The sequence below is a fragment of the Pelodiscus sinensis genome, chromosome 11, assembly GCF_049634645.1.
Source record: "Pelodiscus sinensis isolate JC-2024 chromosome 11, ASM4963464v1, whole genome shotgun sequence".
Classification (NCBI taxonomy): domain Eukaryota; kingdom Metazoa; phylum Chordata; order Testudines; family Trionychidae; genus Pelodiscus; species Pelodiscus sinensis.
In genome coordinates, this window is record NC_134721.1 from 33,300,247 (window position 1) to 33,318,316 (window position 18,070).

The following is an 18,070-nucleotide window of genomic DNA, read 5'->3' on the forward strand; positions in this document are numbered from 1 at the left end:
GCGGCGTGTAGTACGGCCGGGACAGCCCGACCCCTCCGGTGCGGGGCGCTTTCGCCTCCTCCCGCCCCCCCCTTTGTCCCTGGGGCGGCCCATCCCCTCCTCGCAGCCCCCCTCCCCCCCGGCTCGGTGGCCGACGAGCGCCGTACCTGCATGAGCACTGCTCCGACAGTGGATCTCCCCACGCCGAACTGGTTCCCGACGGATCGGTAGCTGTCCGGCGTGGAGAGCTTCCAGAGGGCGATGGCCACCCGCTTCTGGAGGGGGATGGCGGGCCTCATGCGAGTGTCCCTTCTTTGCAGGGCAGGGGCGAGCCACTCGCAGAGCTCCAGGAAGGTGTCCCTCCTCATCCTAAAGTTCTGGGTCCACTGTCGGTCGTCCCAGCGCTCCAGGACGATGCGGTCCCACCAGTCGCTGCTGGTGTCCAGACGCCAGATGCGGCGGGGCACGCCGGTGCCGGGGCGCCGCCGCGGCTCCTCCACGGCCCCCAGGGCGGCCAGGCGGAGAGGCAGGGGGCTGACGTTCCCCAGGTGGTGCCAGGCAGCCTCGAGCCATTGCTGGCAGGCTTGCAGCAGCAAGTCCAGAACGTGCACCAGAAGGTGCAGGGCGAGCCGTGGCTCCATGTTGCCACCTGCGGCGGCCCCCCCGAAGGGAAGCACCGACACAGACGGGCACAGAGACCGACGCTTTGCTGTCCCTCTGCGAGGCTGGCAAGCAAGCAGGAAAAGCTGAGAACCGGCTGTCCAGGGGGGGTCCCTTTAAGCACGAGCCTCAGATAGCCTCAGACAGCAGCCACACAAAGCAACTGCTGACCTGATGCCCTGCCAGAACCGGTTTCAGCTGCCCTTAAATGCCCCCCTGCGTCCAATCAGTGTGGACGCGCTAGTTCGAACTAGCAAAACGCTAGTTCGAACTAGTTTTTAGTTCTAGATGCGCTAGTTCGAACTAGCTTAGTTCGAATTAACTAATTCGAACTAAGTTAGTTCGAACTAGCGCTGTAGTGTAGACGTACCCTTTGAGAGTTGTAGTCAGGGATTCCCAAACTTCATCCTACCAGGACCCCTTCTGACAGCAAAAAATACATGACCCCAGAAAGGGGACAAAAGCCTGAGCCCACCTGGCCCCACAGCCCAGGAATGGGGGCCAAAGCACACTGCCTGTAGGGTGGGGGAGGGGAAATGAAGCCCAAGGACTTCAGCCCCAGTCAGGGGGCTTGTAATCTGAGGCTTGCCACCCAGGGCTGCAGCCCTAGGCTTGACCCCAGGTGGTGGGACTTGGGTTTCAGCCCTGGACCCCAGCAAGTCCAAGCCAGCTGTGGACTAACACACAGATCGCAACCCACTTTGGGGTCCTGACCCCCACTTTGAGAACCACTGGCTAGTCTGACTTGTGAGGGACAGGCCAGAGAATGGCCCCATTACCCCAGGATTAAGCCTAGTCACTTGTGACTGATTACAGCACAGGGGTGCCTCTGCAGCAAGGCAGCCAGGCTGGCACTGAAGACACTGAGAGATGGAAAGACCATCCTTCCCTTGGGAGTTTGTCCAAGAGTTAATCACCATCACCGTGAAAACTTGGTGCCTTGTTTCTCATTAGAATGTATCTGGCTTTAATTTCCAGCTGCTGGCCCTCGCTCTAGCTCTCTCTACTAGGCTCAAGAGCTCTTTAGCACTTGGTATTTTCTCCCGGGGAAGCTACTTACACACAATGATCAAATCATCTCTTGATCCTCTTTGGAGAAGCTAAATGGACTGAGCTGTCCAGGTCTCTCATTGTCAGGCACTTCTTCAGCCCTCTGATCAGTTCTCTAGCTCTCTTCTGCACCCGCTCCAGTTTTTCAGTGTGCTTTTTAAACTGTGCACTCCCGGACTGGATGCACAATTTCACTGTGGGTGCTGTCTATGGAGGCAAAACCACCTCCCGGTGCCTACTGGATACTCCTGTTTACACAGCCAAGGATGGCACTGGCCCTTTTGGTTACAGCATCACACCAGGAGCCCATGTTCAGCTGGCTGCCCAATAAGGCAAAGCAGCTACTTATCTATGGTGTTACAGTTGTTCCTCAAGATGTGACGCAGGTGTGTGTTCCATGTAGGGTGTGTGCACTCCCACTGCACAGGAGCCAGAAAATTTTTCCTAGCAGTACCTGGAGGGGAATGCTCACACCTCACTGTTGTAAGCCCTCCTCTGGCTAAGTGAGGCTGTGCTACCCTGATCCTCCTCAGGTCTTTCACTCTGAACATCAGGAGCACAGAGTTCGAGGCAGAGGGGATGGAAGGTGGGCTGTGGAACACACACACCTGCAGCACATCTGGAAGGATGGTCACAACACAGGAATGTAACCATGTTTTCTTCTTGGAGTAGATGCAATTGTGTAATGCAAGCAGGTGACTCAAGCAGTATTTGAGGAGGTGGGGCTGGGAGTCTGTTTGAAACAAGGATTGTAGAACTGCCTTCCCAAAGCTTACATCTCCTCTGGGTGCTTCAGTAATGGCCTAATGTTTCATAGGTGTATGTAGAGATGACTAAGTGGCAGCCCTGCAGGTGACCTATGCTGAAATATCTCTGAATGCCACCGCCACAGCCTGTGCTCTGGTAGAATGAGCTCACACCATTAAGGAGAAACAGCTGGCCACATGCTCTCCTGATACAGGAAGCTATCCCTTAGAGACTGCCTGAGAAGTGACTGCCTGTCCCTTCCGTCTGTCCGCATTCAACACAAGCAGGCCAGGCGATGCACGAAAAGGGTTAGTATGTCCAGGTAAAATGCTAGACATTGCCTGACATCTGTGTGAAGACACTGGTCTGCCAGAGTTGGATGTAGCACAAGAGAGAACCCAGGTAAATATGCCACCTGCTTCAAATGAAATCAAGACATCGTGTCAGAGAAAAACGTAAGGTGTGGCCACTATGTCTTTGCCTTTAAGGACTGTGTGTAAGGAGTCTGTCCTCAAAGCCTGTGACCTTCTACTCTCTTTGCAGACATTACTGCCATCCCGAACACAGGTTTTTGACACAAAAGAGAAAAAGAGGATGATGCCAGGGGCTTGAATGGATGTCCCATTGGCACCACTAAGACCATATTAAGGTCCTACAAAGGAACATGTTCTCTCAATGGTGAGCAGGGACAAAGGATCCTTTCAAGACCCTTGTTACCATGGTATTAGAAATTACCAGCATCCCATGGATGGGCGGATAAAAGGCTGTAATCTCAGCCAGATGCCACCCTCAATGAGCTAAGTAGGAGACCTGACAAGTGAAGATGTAATGAATACTCCAAGATGTTTCAGGATGGATACTAGCAGCCTTTACTGGAACTCTACAGGCCAACAACCATATAAAAACACTTCCCTTTGGCCAGATAAGGCACAGGTGGCCAGTAAGCTCCTGTTCTGACTATGCAGAGAGTGACAATCTCAATCCGACCAGGATTGTTCTATCTACTTCCCAAGATCCATAAACCTGGGCACCCCGGACGTCCCATCATCTCTGGTATTGGCACGCTCACTACTGGTCTATCCAGCTATGTAGACACTCTTCTCAAACCCTTCGTAACCAATACCCCCAGCTATCTCCGAGACACTACTGACTTCCTAAGAAAACTACAAAACATCGATAACCTCCCCAATAATACCATCCTTGCCACCATGGATGTAGAAGCTCTATATACCAACATCCCACATGAAGACGGATTACAAGCAATTAGAAACACTATCCCAGAGGACACTACTGCCAACCTGATAGCAGACCTATGTAACTTTGTTCTCACCCACAATTATTTCCAGTTTGAGAACAACTTATACCTCCAGATCAGCGGCACAGCCATGGGTACACGCATGGCCCCACAGTATGCTAACATCTTTATGGCTGACCTAGAACAACGTTTCCTCAACTCCCGTCCCCTTTCACCCCTCCTCTACCTACGGTACATCGATGACATCTTTATGATCTGGACACATGGCCAAGAAACACTGGAGATATTCCACAGAGATTTCAACAACCTACACCCCACCATCAACCTCAGCCTGGACCATTCTACACGAGAGATCCACTTCCTGGACACCACCGTACAAATCAACAATGGAAGATTAGACACCACTCTCTACAGAAAACCCACCGACTCATACAGTTACCTACATGCATCCAGCTCCCATCCAGAACACACCACACGATCCATCGTCTATAGCCAAGCCCTTCGATACAACCGCATCTGCTCTAACCCCACTGACAGAGACCAGAAGCTTCAGGATCTCTACCAAGCATTTATAAATCTCAACTACCCACCCAGAGAAATAAAAAAGCAAATTGAAAGAGCCAGACGAATACCTAGAAACCATCTACTTCAAGACAGACCCAAGAAAACCAACAATAGAACACCACTTGTCATCACCTACAACCCCCAACTTAAACCTGTCCAACACATTATCAATAAACTACAGTCTATATTGGAACAGGATACCATACTCAAAGAGGCTCTGGGAGACAGACCCATAGTCTCCTATAGACAACCACCTAACCTCAAGATGATTCTTACCAACCACCACAGGACATACCACACTAATACCAACCCTGGTACCTTCCCTTGCAACAAACCCCGTTGCCAGCTTTGTCCACATATTCATTCTGCTGATACCATTATTGGACCTAACCAAGTGAGTTATAAGATCAAGAACACATATTCCTGCGCATCCAGAAATATAATCTATGCTATCATGTGCCGAAAGTGTCCGTCTGCTATGTACATTGGACAAACGTCTCAGACACTTCGCCAAAGGATTAATGCCCACAAAACAGATATCAGACAAGATCACAAAGAGAAAACAGTTTCTTGCCACTTTAACCAGAAAGGACACTCTCTAAATGACTTAGCCACCTGCATTCTGCTACAAAGACCTTTTACATCTGCACTTGAAAGGGAATCCTCTGAACTGTCATTTATGTTAAAATTCGACACTTGCCAACAAGGACTTAACAAGACTTTGAACTTTCTCACCCATTACCAAGACAGTTTCCCCAATTATCACCTGTAATACCATTAACTCACAAACATCCCACTCTCCCTACCTTTAATATCAGCAATTCACAGACACTTACCTTCCTTCCTCCCCCTTCCCACCCCCCCGCATCCCCCTTCTGTTCTGCAATGTGATTTGTCCTTTTCATATTTGTTCATTTTTTTAATTGTATCCTTTGGTATATATGGTTGTGACTACTTTCTTCCACTATTTGATCTGAGGAAGTGGGTCTGGCCCACGAAAGCTCATCATCTAATAAACCATCTTGTTAGTCTTTAAAGTGCTACATTATCCTGCATTTTAATCTCAATACTGATACTGCTCCAAGAACGGTCTATGGTGCCAGTCAGGCAATGAAGACAGGAAGGAGGATTCCAACATGGATTCGGAGGAGTCCCTGTGTCCAGTGACAGCAGATAGTTAGACTCATCTCTAGCCCAACTGGAAAGCGGTCCCTGTCCTGACAAGAAGTGAGGAATCTGCATCACTGGTACCAAATATGTGGCACCTGCCCAATGCTTGGGAAGGCTTTGGTACTGAGGTCAGCACATGTACGGAAGCAGAAAACAAGATCTATGGATAAAAGAATGGTGGTGCAGAGGAGTGCACTACTGCTCTATGGGATGGAGCCTGGCACTGGCCTCAACTCCACAGTAGCCATGCAGAAGGATCACTGTGGACACTGTCTCTACCACATGACCAGACAGCATCAACACAGGGTAGGCCATGGCCCTGACAAAGTGCTGGAGGAGTGGAGCCCAGAACAAACAGGGAGGGTAAATCTGCTGCCACCTGGTGTGCCACCAGACTTAAGTACCAGACTTAGCAGATGCCCCCATGGCAGAACCAGTGTCAATGCTATTGACTCTTGGAGGTCCCAGCATAATACTGGAGAGGGATTTGATGGATCTGTTCCATCCCACATGTCCAAAGTGGCACAGAGTCAATCTAAGAGGAGGAGGAGGAAGGATGTCCACAATCCCTGAGATAGTCCCAATTAGTTTTACGGGACTTCTTCCTCTGTGCCACAGAAGACAGCAAATGGCTCCTCCTTGGGGAGACTCTAGCACTGGAATGTGGAGTGGACTCATTCACCACGCTCAAACGCGGGCCTCGGTGCCGAAACAGGCCTGCTCGAGGAGGTGCTGCTTCAGATGTAAGTCTGGGTAATCAGGGCTCTTTTGGTAATCAACTTACAAACAAAGCACCTCTCCTGAGCATGTCCCTTCCCTAATCACAAGCACCTTGCATGGGGATCACTGTTAGGAATCATCCCCCCTCTCTATGACAGACAGAGTCAGCCCTGATGAGGGCATCCCAGAGGACAGTAAGTATTCTAACTAATTCCCACATAACTAAGCAATCTAGGGTACTGCTAACTCTCAACTATATACACACAAAGAAAACACTCAGACAAATGAGATAGAGACTGTGCGGTGATAACCACACAGAGCTCTGATGCCAGCCACAGGCACTGAGAAGGAACTGAGGAGAGTCAGGGCAGTAGCACCTCATATAGCCAAGCTCAGGGCTACGACCATGAGGTGTGACCGTTGCTTCTATGGGTTCTGCCAAGCAAAGTTCTCCAGCTCCAGTGCACTTAGTGCAGCACACCTGTGTGGAATACATGGCTGCCTCAATACCCCGCACCTCCACCCTTTGCTGTTTAGATTGTGAGTTGTCTGGAGCAGGGATTATCTTTCATGGGGTATCTGTGCAGTACCCAGCAAAGCAGGGGCCGGATCTCTCTCTAGCTCCTGGCACAAAAAGGGCGTCTTTTCATCCTCCAGCACTGTTCCTTAACGACAGGACTATGCCTCTTCCATTTGACAGAGCTGGATTTTGCTAGGCCTATTCCAAAGAGCCATTTGAAGGCTTGTCACAACCCTGTGGTTCCCAGGCACAACTCCTGCCAGTTCCCTTGCTGTGCCACCCCCACTCCTGGTCACTTGGCATGCATAGCATGTTTCTGAGCCCTTCCCTGCACGTCACCGCACTGATTGCTGTGTGAGTTCCCAGAGCACAGATAAGCTGGTGGGTCTCTCTTGCTTTATGTGCCATTTCTCTAACAAGTGGCCCCAGATCTTGTCTACTGGAAGCCTGGGATCACAGGGAAATGGGGGGCTGAGGAGATGCTCCAGCTAGTGGTCAGGCAGGCTGCAGCCTCTTCCCTGACTTCCCTGCAAACACACAGTGCTTTGTCCATTGGTGCTGGGTGTGCATTCAGCTCGCAGCCCCTTCACCCAGGGGAGTCCAGGCTCCAGAGAGCAGGGACCACGGTAAAGCAAGCCTGACCAAGCAGCTGCAGGGATCAGTTCTCCCTTAGTTTCTTGGGAAGTGAGAAGCAGGGAGGAGGGTCTGAAGACAGGGATTCTCTCTTGGTCTCTCAGGGTCCAATCCTGTGGCTGGGCTCCATTTCAAGGTATTTTAATAACAGTCTGTGTTACAGGTGGCCAGTCTCTAAGGGTATGTCTACACTACCACCCTAGTTCGAACTAGGGTGGTTAATGTAGTCATTCGAAGTTGCAAATGAAGCCCGGGATTTAAATATCCCGGGCTTCATTTGCATCTTGCTGGGCGCCGCCATTTTTAAATCCCCGTTAGTGCGGACTCCGTGCCCGCGGCTACACGCGGCACGGAGTAGGTAGTTCGAATTAGGCTTTCTAATTCGAACTACCAGTACACCTCATTCCACGAGGAGTACCTAAGAGGGTATGTCTACCCTACCACCCTAGTTCGAACTAGGGTGGCTAACGTAGTCATTCGAAGTTGCAAATGAAGCCCGGGATTTAAATATCCTGGGCTTTATTTGCATGTTCCCGGGAGCTGCCATTTTTAAATGCCCTGTAGTTTGAATTACCTGCCCGCGACTATACATGGCACGGGCTAGGTAGTTTGAATTAAAGCTCCTAATTCGAACTACCGTTACTCCTCATTGCAGAAGGAGTAACAGTAGTTCGAATTAGGAGCTTTAATTTGAACTACCTAGCCCGTGCCGTGTGTAGCCGTGGGCAGCTAGTTTGAACTATGGGGCATTTAAAAATGGCGGCGCCCAGGAATATGCAAATAAAGCCCAGGATATTTAAATCTCGGGCTTCATTTGCAAGTTCGAATGACTACATTAGCCCCCCTAGTTCGAACTAGGGTGGCTAGTGTAGACATACCCAGACAGTGTTTCTTAAGCCTTTTAAGACTGAGGAACACCAAACAATAATTTTTTTTATGGGGAACACCAAGGATTTTTTAACACTTTTCCCACCATCCTCCTACCAACAGGAATGAGTTTGACCCCCACCAAACCCCCCTCATGCAACTATCCTGCAACTGCATTAGCCCAATTTGTATCACATTAACTCAGGGGGGAGGAGAGGCTGGGGGAAGTGTTCCCTCTTTTCCTCCCATAAGCAGAATGAATTTTGTGTTGTGCATTAGTATTGAATTCATGTGGCTGTTTGGATGTGCCACTGTGGCACCCAAGTTATTAATAAATATCTTATAAACCTTTACCTTTTCTCTCTGCTGCCCTGTCTCCTCCCCTTACTCAATCAGCTCCCCTGGTGCCTGCTGCCCCCCACCCCCTCACCCTCCTCTGCTGTCCTGACTCCTGCCTTTCTCACTGTCCTCAGCCCTCATGGGACCTGCCCTCTGCACCAGCCCTTCTCTCTCCCCTGTGCCCACTCCTCCAGTAGCCCCCCTCTGATCATGTGTAGCTACCCCTCCTCATCTCCTCTCCTAACACCTCTCTCTACACACCTGCCCTGCCTCTCTCCTCTGGTGCTGGTCCCTCCCCTGCAGGTGTCTGCCCTTCTGCTTCACCCCCAGAATCCCCTGGCACCTGCACCTTCCCTTACCCCTGCAACCTCCTGGTGCCTCCTCCTTCCGTCATTGCTCTTGCCCCCCTTGCCCTCTTTTTCCCTGATGCCCATCTCTTCACCACCCTCTGCCCCAGTTCCTCTCATGCCCTTCTGTGCCCTCACATATCACTTACTCCATCTTCTCCTTCTTCATGCCCACCCCTCCTTTCAACACTTCTCCCAGCACCTCCCCCTCCCCTTCCTCCCTCTTGCCCCCAATACCTCTCCAAACATTACCCTGTCCTCTCCATCCTCCCACCCCCACTGACACCTTCCCTCCCTCCTCCTGCTCTTTTCCTCATTGTCTCCACTTGGCCCCCTGGCATTTATCTCTCCTCCACCCTGTCCCTTGATGCCTTCCCCTTTCTTCTCCTGCCCTGCCCCCCTCCCCTCAGCACAAGCCCCTTCCTCTCCCACCCCAAGTTTGCTCCATGCCCCTCCTCCACCTTTTGCCTTCTAGTTTGCGGGGCTGCAGTTTGTGGTCGGGCCCCAGAAGTCCCTGCAGCCCTGGCCCCAGCTGCTTCTGGGGCACGACTGCTTGCTGGGCCTGGAGCTGGGCTGCTTGCGGTGCTAATTTTAGTGCACTCCAGTCCCTGCACAGCTTTGGCTCCCTTAGGAGGAACACGGCGGGGGGGGGGAGGGGAGAAACCCCCCCACCCTACCAGACCTGGCTTACGGCGCGCAGCAGGGCGAGTGGGTCCATGCAATGCCACTCTCCCAGCGGGGTGGGAAAGAGCAGTGGGAGAAAGGGCCATGCACAGAGCGCACTGGCAGATCCTGAACGTACCACGCTCTGCAGCACTCCAGCCAGGCTCTGCACGCTACCTGCTGGGACTCCAGTGGCAGCTCCCAGGAGCGGCTCACCGGGTTTGACCTCCAACCAGTGCCCCTCCTCCTCTAGCAGCGGCGGCTGCCGCCTGTGGATGGAGGAGGCCGGGCTGGCGGCCGCGCACGGTGGAGGCAGTCCCACAGCGGGAGGGAAGGGCCACGCGGGGAAGGGGGGGTGCTGGACGGCGGCGTGCGCTGCACATGAGCTCGGAGATCTGGACACTGCACACCACCGTCAGCAGCCCTGGCTCCCCACGCAAAGCACCAAGGGAGCCACTTAGGTGCTGGGTGGAGGTGGAGAGTTGCCAAAGACGCTGCACTAGCGCTAGGTGTCTTTAAATTCGCGACTGTCCCAGAAAAAAGGGGACATATGGTCACCATATCTCTGCAGCACACCTCCGACTGCCTCGCAGCACACTGGTGTGCCGTGGAACACACTTTAAGAAACACTGATCTAAGACCTCTGCTGGGCAGGGCCAGGTAGTCAGACCCTGGCCACACCCCTGTAGGGGACTGGGCAGCCAGCAGCTGGAGCCTGACCCTAAAACCCTGCCACTGTTAATTTATGAGAATCATTAATGTGCTAAAATATTAATAAGAAACAAAAGGTTCTGATGGAAGCCCTGGGCAGACGGTGGCAGAATCCACATTCTGGGAAGGGTGACCCAGATGCTTCCCTAGGGAAGCAGGTGTATGTATGCTCCATGCCTCGAGGGCCAGGGGAGAGCTGCTCCCAGTGCTAGCAGGTGCCCTGGGATATTGGCTCCTCAGGGGCAAGTCTCTGGCTGGTGTTGGGTTAAGAGAAACCACACTGTCGGCTCCCCAACTCTTTGGCTGGCAACACTGCCACAGTTGCCCAGATGTATGATGATGCCTTACAAATGCGTGCCCAGCTGTGCTGGATAATGGGAAGCTGGACTGAGGTGCCAGGGTCCTGTTGAGACTGGGAGTGAGGGGGGCATGGGCTGGAGCTGCAAAGTGACACTGGCTGTGTGGGAGACAGATCATGGTGAGAGGCAAGGGGGCAGATGGCGATGCGAGTGGGAAGGTCAGCCACATGGGAAGCTGAGATCAAGACGGGCTTACGCTGGTGGGCGTGGGTGGGAAAATACTGATTGGAGGGGGCTTGGGCTGGTGGGGATGACATTGGGGCGCAATGGCAAGGAAAGCAGGGAGATACCCAACCACACCCCACCCAGCACAACTCCTGATCATCTGACCCAGGTCTCTCTGAAGAGGCATGCTGGGATGGTACAGAACAGACCAGATACCAGGCAAGACAGCACCAGATGGCTTCCAGGAAATGCAATGAGACGAAGACTTCACCCCACAACCAGAGCGAGGGTCAGTGCAACACCCACCTCCAGCCAAGTTTCCTATAGCTCTGTTGGTGCCAGGACCCTAAGGTGCATGCTGGTGCTGATCTGCCACATCAGAGTTATGGGTGGCAGTGCCAACGGGTGTCATCCCCCCATTCTACAGATGGGGAAACTGAGGCACAGAATGGCACCAGGAATCAGTGGAGAAGGGATTATATGATGAAGGGTGGGGCTTGGATGGACACTTCATATCAGCTGCCCCTTCTTAAAAGTCCATTCCTCTCCTCCTAGGCTGTGTCCAGACTCAGGGGTTTTTTCGGGAAAAGTAGCCTTTTCCCGAAAAAACTTCCCCTGCGTCCAGACTCAAGCCGCGTTCTTTCGAAATAATTTCGAAAGAACGCGGCTTTTCTTTCGATGGCGGTAAACCTCGTTTCACGAGGAAGAACGCCTTCTTTCGAAAGTTCCTCTTTCGAAAGAAGGCGTTCTTCAATGTAAATAGGGCTTCCTCGAAAGAGAGTATCCAGACTCGCTGGGTGCTCTCTTTCGAAAAAGCGGATTGCTCTTTCGAAAGATCCGCCTGCAGTCTAGACGCGATCTTTCGAAAGAGGCTCTTTTGAAAGATCCGCCTGCAGTCTAGACATAGCCCTACTGTGGATCCCATGCCCCCTGTGGGGGCCCAGATACTGTCTTCAGGCTCTGGGAGAGGGAGGTGTGCAGGGCCCAGAGAGGCATTTGGGGAAAAGGACACTTCTGTGGGCTCTTGTGGAACAACCCACAATAGAGAGAGCATATTAGCCTAAGCAACTGTCTCTTCACGAGGTAGAGGAGAGGACTGCCAAGACCAGAGTCCTGGAGACCTGACTGTAGCGAGTGAGCCTTCCTTCTGGGGAAAAGTGACTGGAGGCAATGACTCTGTTCTGGGGGAAGGACACAGTAGACTATGGGATGATCCTGCCCTTGGAGTGGGATTGGAATAGAAAGTAGAGATCATGTCCTTGGAAGAGGGGTGGGGGTAGAACAGACTGTAGGGTGTGACATAACACTCCATATTCTTTATGAAAATATGCTTATGATATGAATATGGAATAACTAAGATATACTTTACACAAGCTAACTCATGTAAGGTATCATTGGAAAGGTTATGATTTACTGAATATGATTATCCTATTTGTGTGCATGTATCAATTTTGTATCTGAAATTAGGAATATTAACCATGTGTCTATAGTTCATCTGTGCTACTTTGGGTGACACTGACTGCTAACACATCAGGTACAAAAAGAGAAAAGCCAGAGAGAGCTGATGGCCCATGAATGAGGAAAATGGACATTGAAAGGACTTGGCCTCTCTGTGGACTCTCCACACAGCTACTGACTCATGTATGCTGAGTCAGGTATCCTAGTCACCTGATACTAACCTCCATCTTGGACTGCTGAATTGTTCCACTAGGAGATGGGGGAATCAAACAAAGGATTCCTGCTTTATGGAAATCCTTAATAAGGCATGGGAAGAAAATAATCAAAGTCTTCAGTTTTCTTCTCCTCCACCTCCACACCCAAACAGATACTTGAAAACACCTGAAAACACTGGGATGGGAAGGGCCATCCTGAGGGGGACACAGGCCCCATCTCACTCCTTCCCCAAGCCCTGCCTCTGCTCCGCCCTGAGCCATGAAGCCTGAGGGATTATAGGGGTCTGGCATGGTGGCAGCAATGCTTGCCTTCCCTACTCACCAGGGCAGCGGGAACTGGAGCTGCCTGGCAGACTGCTCCGTTGTGTATCACTCCACTGTCCTCTCCCGGTGTGCTGTGCACAGCTTCTCAGAGGAAGTGGGAGGCAGAGAGCCCCAGGGTGCTCTGCTTCCTGCTGCCACTCAGAAGCCATGCACAGTGGGCCAGGAGAGGGCAGTGGGGCAGAGCAGGCTGCTGGGATGTTCCATCTCCTGCCACCACAGTGAGCGCCAGGCTCCCAACCTCAAATAATCCCATGTCCCGTCCATAGGATGGTTGGAGTGGCCACTGCAGGGTCTCCAAAAGCATGGGGCCTGGTGCGGCCACCTTGAACCATCTTATGGATGGGACAGCTCTGGGGGTGGGAAGAACTGCTAGACCTAGGCTGTAAAGATACCTGACCTATGAAGGAATCTTAGTTTGTGATTTGAATTATTTTCTTAGTTATCTGCTTTGCTCTGTTTGCTTTAACCACTTAAAATCCACCGTATGTAGTTATAAACTCATTTCTTCTTTATAATATAACCCAGTGTATGTGATTTCTCACAGGAGTTGGGGGAGCTGTGCATCCTTTCTTCCACATTGAGAAAGGAGGCAAATTTCGTATCTTTGGGTTTGCTCTTCAAGAGAGGTGGACACATCCATTCTGTGGCAAATCCCTTAAGCTGAGTTTTCCCAGAGTAGATCTCAGTGTCTGTATCGTTCTGCATTTGCGTGTGGCTCTGCCTATATGTTGCTGGAGAAGACTTAAGAGCCTGGCTCAGCAAGACGGGGTTACAGGGTGCCCAGGCTGGCAGAAAAGATGGGCTCCCTAGTACCTCAGCACATTGGGTGATATCCCGGGGTCCAAACTGTCAAACAGGAGATGAGCCTGCCCTTGTGGAGGGAGCAGAACAGAGGATGACCCTGGGATCCCCCCTTGAAGGCCTCTAGCCTCCTCCCAGGCAGGCTGTCGCATAGCGCCCCACCGATACCTCACCCATCCTACCTGAAAGCCACGTAGTGGACAGCCATGCTGCCCAGCATGAGGAGGAGGCAGTAGCCAAAAAGCTGTCGGTTCCAGTGCTGCCTCTGCTTGGCCTGGGCACCTGAGAAGGCCTCGGCACGGTGAGTGTGGAACTGCTCCCAGTAGCGCGTGTTCTTGTCAGGCCCCCAACTGCTGAGAGACAAAGGGACACTGATGGGGCTGTGTTGGGGGAAAGGTCTCACCTCAGGGGACTGATGTCACTGGGTAGGACTCCTGGGGTCTCTCCAAGGATCAAGGAGAGGGCTGCAGGCTCAGGGTAGGGCGCCAGCTGTCAGGGCTCCTGGCTTCTATCTGCCCCTTGGATCAGCCACTTATGACATTCCCAGAGTCTCAGGGCCACAAAACCCTTCCAGTGCGGATGGGGCCACCTTACTCTGGTGGCCTGTGAAACTCAGCAGGGCCCTCCTTGCCCTCCACACAGAGTGCCCAAGCTCATGGTGTTCTGCCCCAGCACATGCTTGAATGGTTTCTTCCCAGAGCTGGCAGAAGGCTGTCCCAACTCCAGCACTAGCTGGGAGCACTCACCTCAAGGCATGTCTGTTGCAGTCTCACTCACTCATCTTCTGGCACCTCGCCCTAGCAGTGCTAGGTGCTGACATGCAAGCTGTGGGATGGCCCGCCCTGGTGAGGGGACTCAGCCACCAATGCAGCCAACCCAGGCTAGCAGTCCTCACACCCCATTACCCCTTCTGGAAGAGGGTAATGCGGGGGGATGGGGGTTACTGGGGTGGATTGGGCCCTTGATCTGATGCGGGGGGATGGAGATTCCAAGCTGGATGAGCCCCTTGGTCTGATGTGTAAGGATGGGTGTTATGGGGCTGGATGGGCCCTTTGGTCTGAGCCAGTGCTGGGAGGACAGTGGGCTATCGGATGTCAAACCAGTCTTTGTCAGGGATTGACGGGCTGGTCTCCAATCATGGAGGCAGCGGCCCAGATGGAACAAGTTATGGATCCAGGTCATTAGTGTCAGTGGCAAGCTGTTATGATGTGTGGGGGCAGCCAGGGCAGGATGGGCCAAGTGGCCTTTTCCTGCTTAGCAGCTTCCTCACAACCTGATGCTCAACAGCTTGTCAGCAGCAGATGCTCATGTTTCAGCTGCAACTCCCAGCACCTATGCACTGGCCTCAGGTCCCTGTGCTGGCCCTTCTCAGCAAAAACCCATGCAGGATTACCAGGTGGTCAGAACAGCCTGGCCTTAGAGCTGCAGTGCCAGCTGGGGTCTCCTCCCTGGCTCAGAACCAGTGTGGGACCAGGGGAAAGAGACATGGTGAGGGGCTGGGGGCTTCAATCACCCCACAATGGTCTGATTCACATTGGCAGCTGGCGGGATATCAGGCTCCGGACACTTACTCCAGCATCACCTCTGTGCTCCATATTGTGGCTCCAGGGCCCTTACCTGGCACTAGACCTGGGTCCTGGCTCTGTGAAGTCAAAGGGACTGTTCTTGGGGCTCCTGCCCGCAGTGGGCCAGGTTGCGTGCCAGGCCCACTGGCTGTCGTATAACCTCCTGCTGCCCTCCTTGCTCAGCACCCGATAGGCCTCATTCAACTGGATGAACTGGCTGTGCAGGTTGGGGTTGTTGGGGTCTCTGTCAGGGTGCAGCTGGGGGACAGAGACAGAGGGAGGGTGAGGGCCTGGGTAACAGTATTGCACTGAAGATCACCCAGTCCCGGGAAGCCAGCAGAGGTGTTTACACAGCAAGGTAGTGCATAGCCAGTCAGGGTGTGAATCAACAGCACACACGCTTACAGTCCACTAACTGCCCATGTACACAAACCCTAGTACACCAGGGCAGCCACAATGGCAAAGCAGTGCTAGCAGGCCTGACTGCCATGTCTACATTCACGCACCCCACCACACATGAACACACATCTCCCAGATGCACACTCAGGCACCAATCAACACCATGTGCACACGCATTCCTGACATGCACACTCATGCACTCGCCCCACTTCTGCTCAACAAACACTGCCCCTGAACCTAAAGCTCAGGCCAGCAGGCTCAGGAGAAGACAGAACTACAGAACCTGCCCCCAGCACTGCTTACCTATCCCCACTCTCATCAGAACTGGCCCACTGCTCACATTTATGGAGTGCAAATCCCCCTGGAATGTAAACGGGCTCCTGGTTAAGACCCTGCTGCTTGCTCTTAGACCTTGCACTGGCCCTGCTTGACGCAAGTATCCTGAAGGCTGTGCTGCCATGAGGTCACACAAATGGGCCTGTTTGGAGGTTTACATTCTTGCCAGGCTTCTGTGCTGGTGACAACTGACATGGGAAGCCAGCTCCCAAGGGGATTGGAGAGGGAGATCTACCCATTTTGCTCCACTCCTCCAGAAGCAACCCATAGGGGGCAGTTGTCTGGTGACATGAGAATCACTGGCTCTGTCTCAGGCCATACTTCAAATGCTACTGGCCGGGTGAGGAGAGACAGTGTGTGAGACAGACTGGTCTAGTGCCCATGGCACTGAAGTGAGCATCAAGACACCGCGATTCTGACACTGGTAGGGAGTCATTAAACCAGGAGAGTCCCTTCAGGAATGAAGCACTGGACTCAGGTGCCCTGCCTTTCAGGCCTACTTCTCTCCACAGCTATTTTACCAGGCTGGGGAGGGGGGAAATACAACTGTTAACAGAAGAGTGTGCATGTGCTTGTGCAGAAGGGTGCATGCACGCATTTGTGCCACCATTTGGATATGTGCCCAAATGCACATGAGCAACCAGGATTCTGTGCCCCGTTGGCTGAGACAGCAGGGCCTGGACTTGGGCGCCCTAGAGGCCAATCTGATTCCTGTATCTCAAAGGCCACAAGACGACCTGAACTAATCCCTGGTTGAAGTAGAGCAGATGTAACACTGCTGTGAGGGAGAATCCACCTAGCACTTGGGAAGTTGTTCCACTGGTTAATCACCTCACTGGTACAAAGTGGTACCTGAGCTCTCATCTGAATTGCTCTAACTTCAGCTCCTAGTTGAGTCCAAGCATCTCTGGTCAAGGTCCTTCCTCTGGGCTCATTGCCTGGGCATGGGGATTTTCTCACTCCTGATCTACAGGCCTTGCAGCCTCCTGGTTCAGGCTGCAATTGCCTTCAACTGGACGGAAAAAAGAATGCCAGATGCTTCCAAAGTTAAAAGCCAACAATTTCCATCTCCAGCAGATGATGATTCCTTTGTCCCTGCAGACTCCTCTATCCCTAGGGTGTGCAGGGCCCTGCTCCCAGCATCTGAGTTCATCCTTGGGATGAAGAGAAGAGTTGGAGAATCCAGGTGGTTACTCGCTGGCCAGGAATCTGCTCTGGGAGCTGTGATTCGGTCCTGCTCTGTACAAGCAGCTAGGCCAGAATGGTCCCAGGAACATGCCAGTGACCTTCTGCCACCTCTCTGGGTTAACCATTTGGTTGCCTGCACGCAAAAATCTCAGAGCACAGGGAATCCGGCCTCCCGAATCTGCCTCAACTGAGGCACGCAGATGGGAGAAGAGGTTCATCCAAACCACATTGTACATTGCTGGCTGAGCAAAGACTGAACATCAGAATCCAGGACTAACAGCCCCTGTTGTGTGCTAAACCTAGAGCCCTCCCAGCTTTGCATACTCATGGAAAGACAGCAGACTGATGGAAATCCTGCAAGCTGATGAAAGCAGAGAGGTTATCATAGGAATGTAGAATTGGAAGATACCTCAGAAGGCCATTTAGTGCATCCCCCTGGACTAAGACAGGACCAAGTATATGTAGATCATCCTTGGCAGGTTCTTAAAAATCTCCAAGGAAAACAGCTCCACAATCTCCCGAGGTAAAATATTCCAGATCTTAACTAGCATTAGCGTTAGAAAGTTTTCCCTAGTGTCAAACCTAAATCTCCCCTGTGGCAAACTAAGATGATTCTTTCTTATCCTGCCCTAGGTGGACATGGAAAACAGTTGATTCCCATTCTCTTTATAAGAACCTTGCACACATCTGAAGACTGCTATGTATTTCCCCAGCCTTCTCTTCTTCAGACTAGACATGCCCAATTCTTTCAACTTTTACTCATAAGTCAGATTTTCTAAATCTCTGATCACTTTTGTTACTCTCCTCTGGGACTCTTTGTCAGTTTATCCAAACCTTTCTTAAAATGGGGCACCCAGAACTGGACACAGTACTCCAGCTGAGGCCTCACTAACACCAAGTGGAGTGGGACTATTACCTCCCACTTCACACATACAATACTCCAATTGATACACCCCTTCCACAAACACAGACCACTCTGCCACCCTTTTGCTTGTAACTTGTATAGTTTATTACAGTGTTTTAATCTCTATACAT

General features: G+C 52.2%; 1 protein-coding gene across 2 annotated transcripts in view; it reads right to left on the reverse strand.

Annotated features, from left to right (window-relative positions):
* The window catches only part of DNAJC4 (DnaJ heat shock protein family (Hsp40) member C4), a 97,469-nt gene that overhangs the window by 5,978 nt on the left and 73,421 nt on the right, over nucleotides 1-18,070 (reverse strand). Inside the window, exons 4-5 of one of the 2 annotated variants that reach the window (XM_075939059.1) lie at nucleotides 15,165-15,370; nucleotides 13,730-13,897 (exon numbers count right to left, since the gene is read on the reverse strand). In XM_075939059.1, the coding sequence (XP_075795174.1) occupies nucleotides 13,730-13,897; nucleotides 15,165-15,370 (374 nt within the window). Of the gene's footprint in view, nucleotides 1-13,729; nucleotides 13,901-15,164; nucleotides 15,371-18,070 lie in introns of both variants that reach the window. The other variant, XM_075939058.1, reaches the window with a different exon arrangement.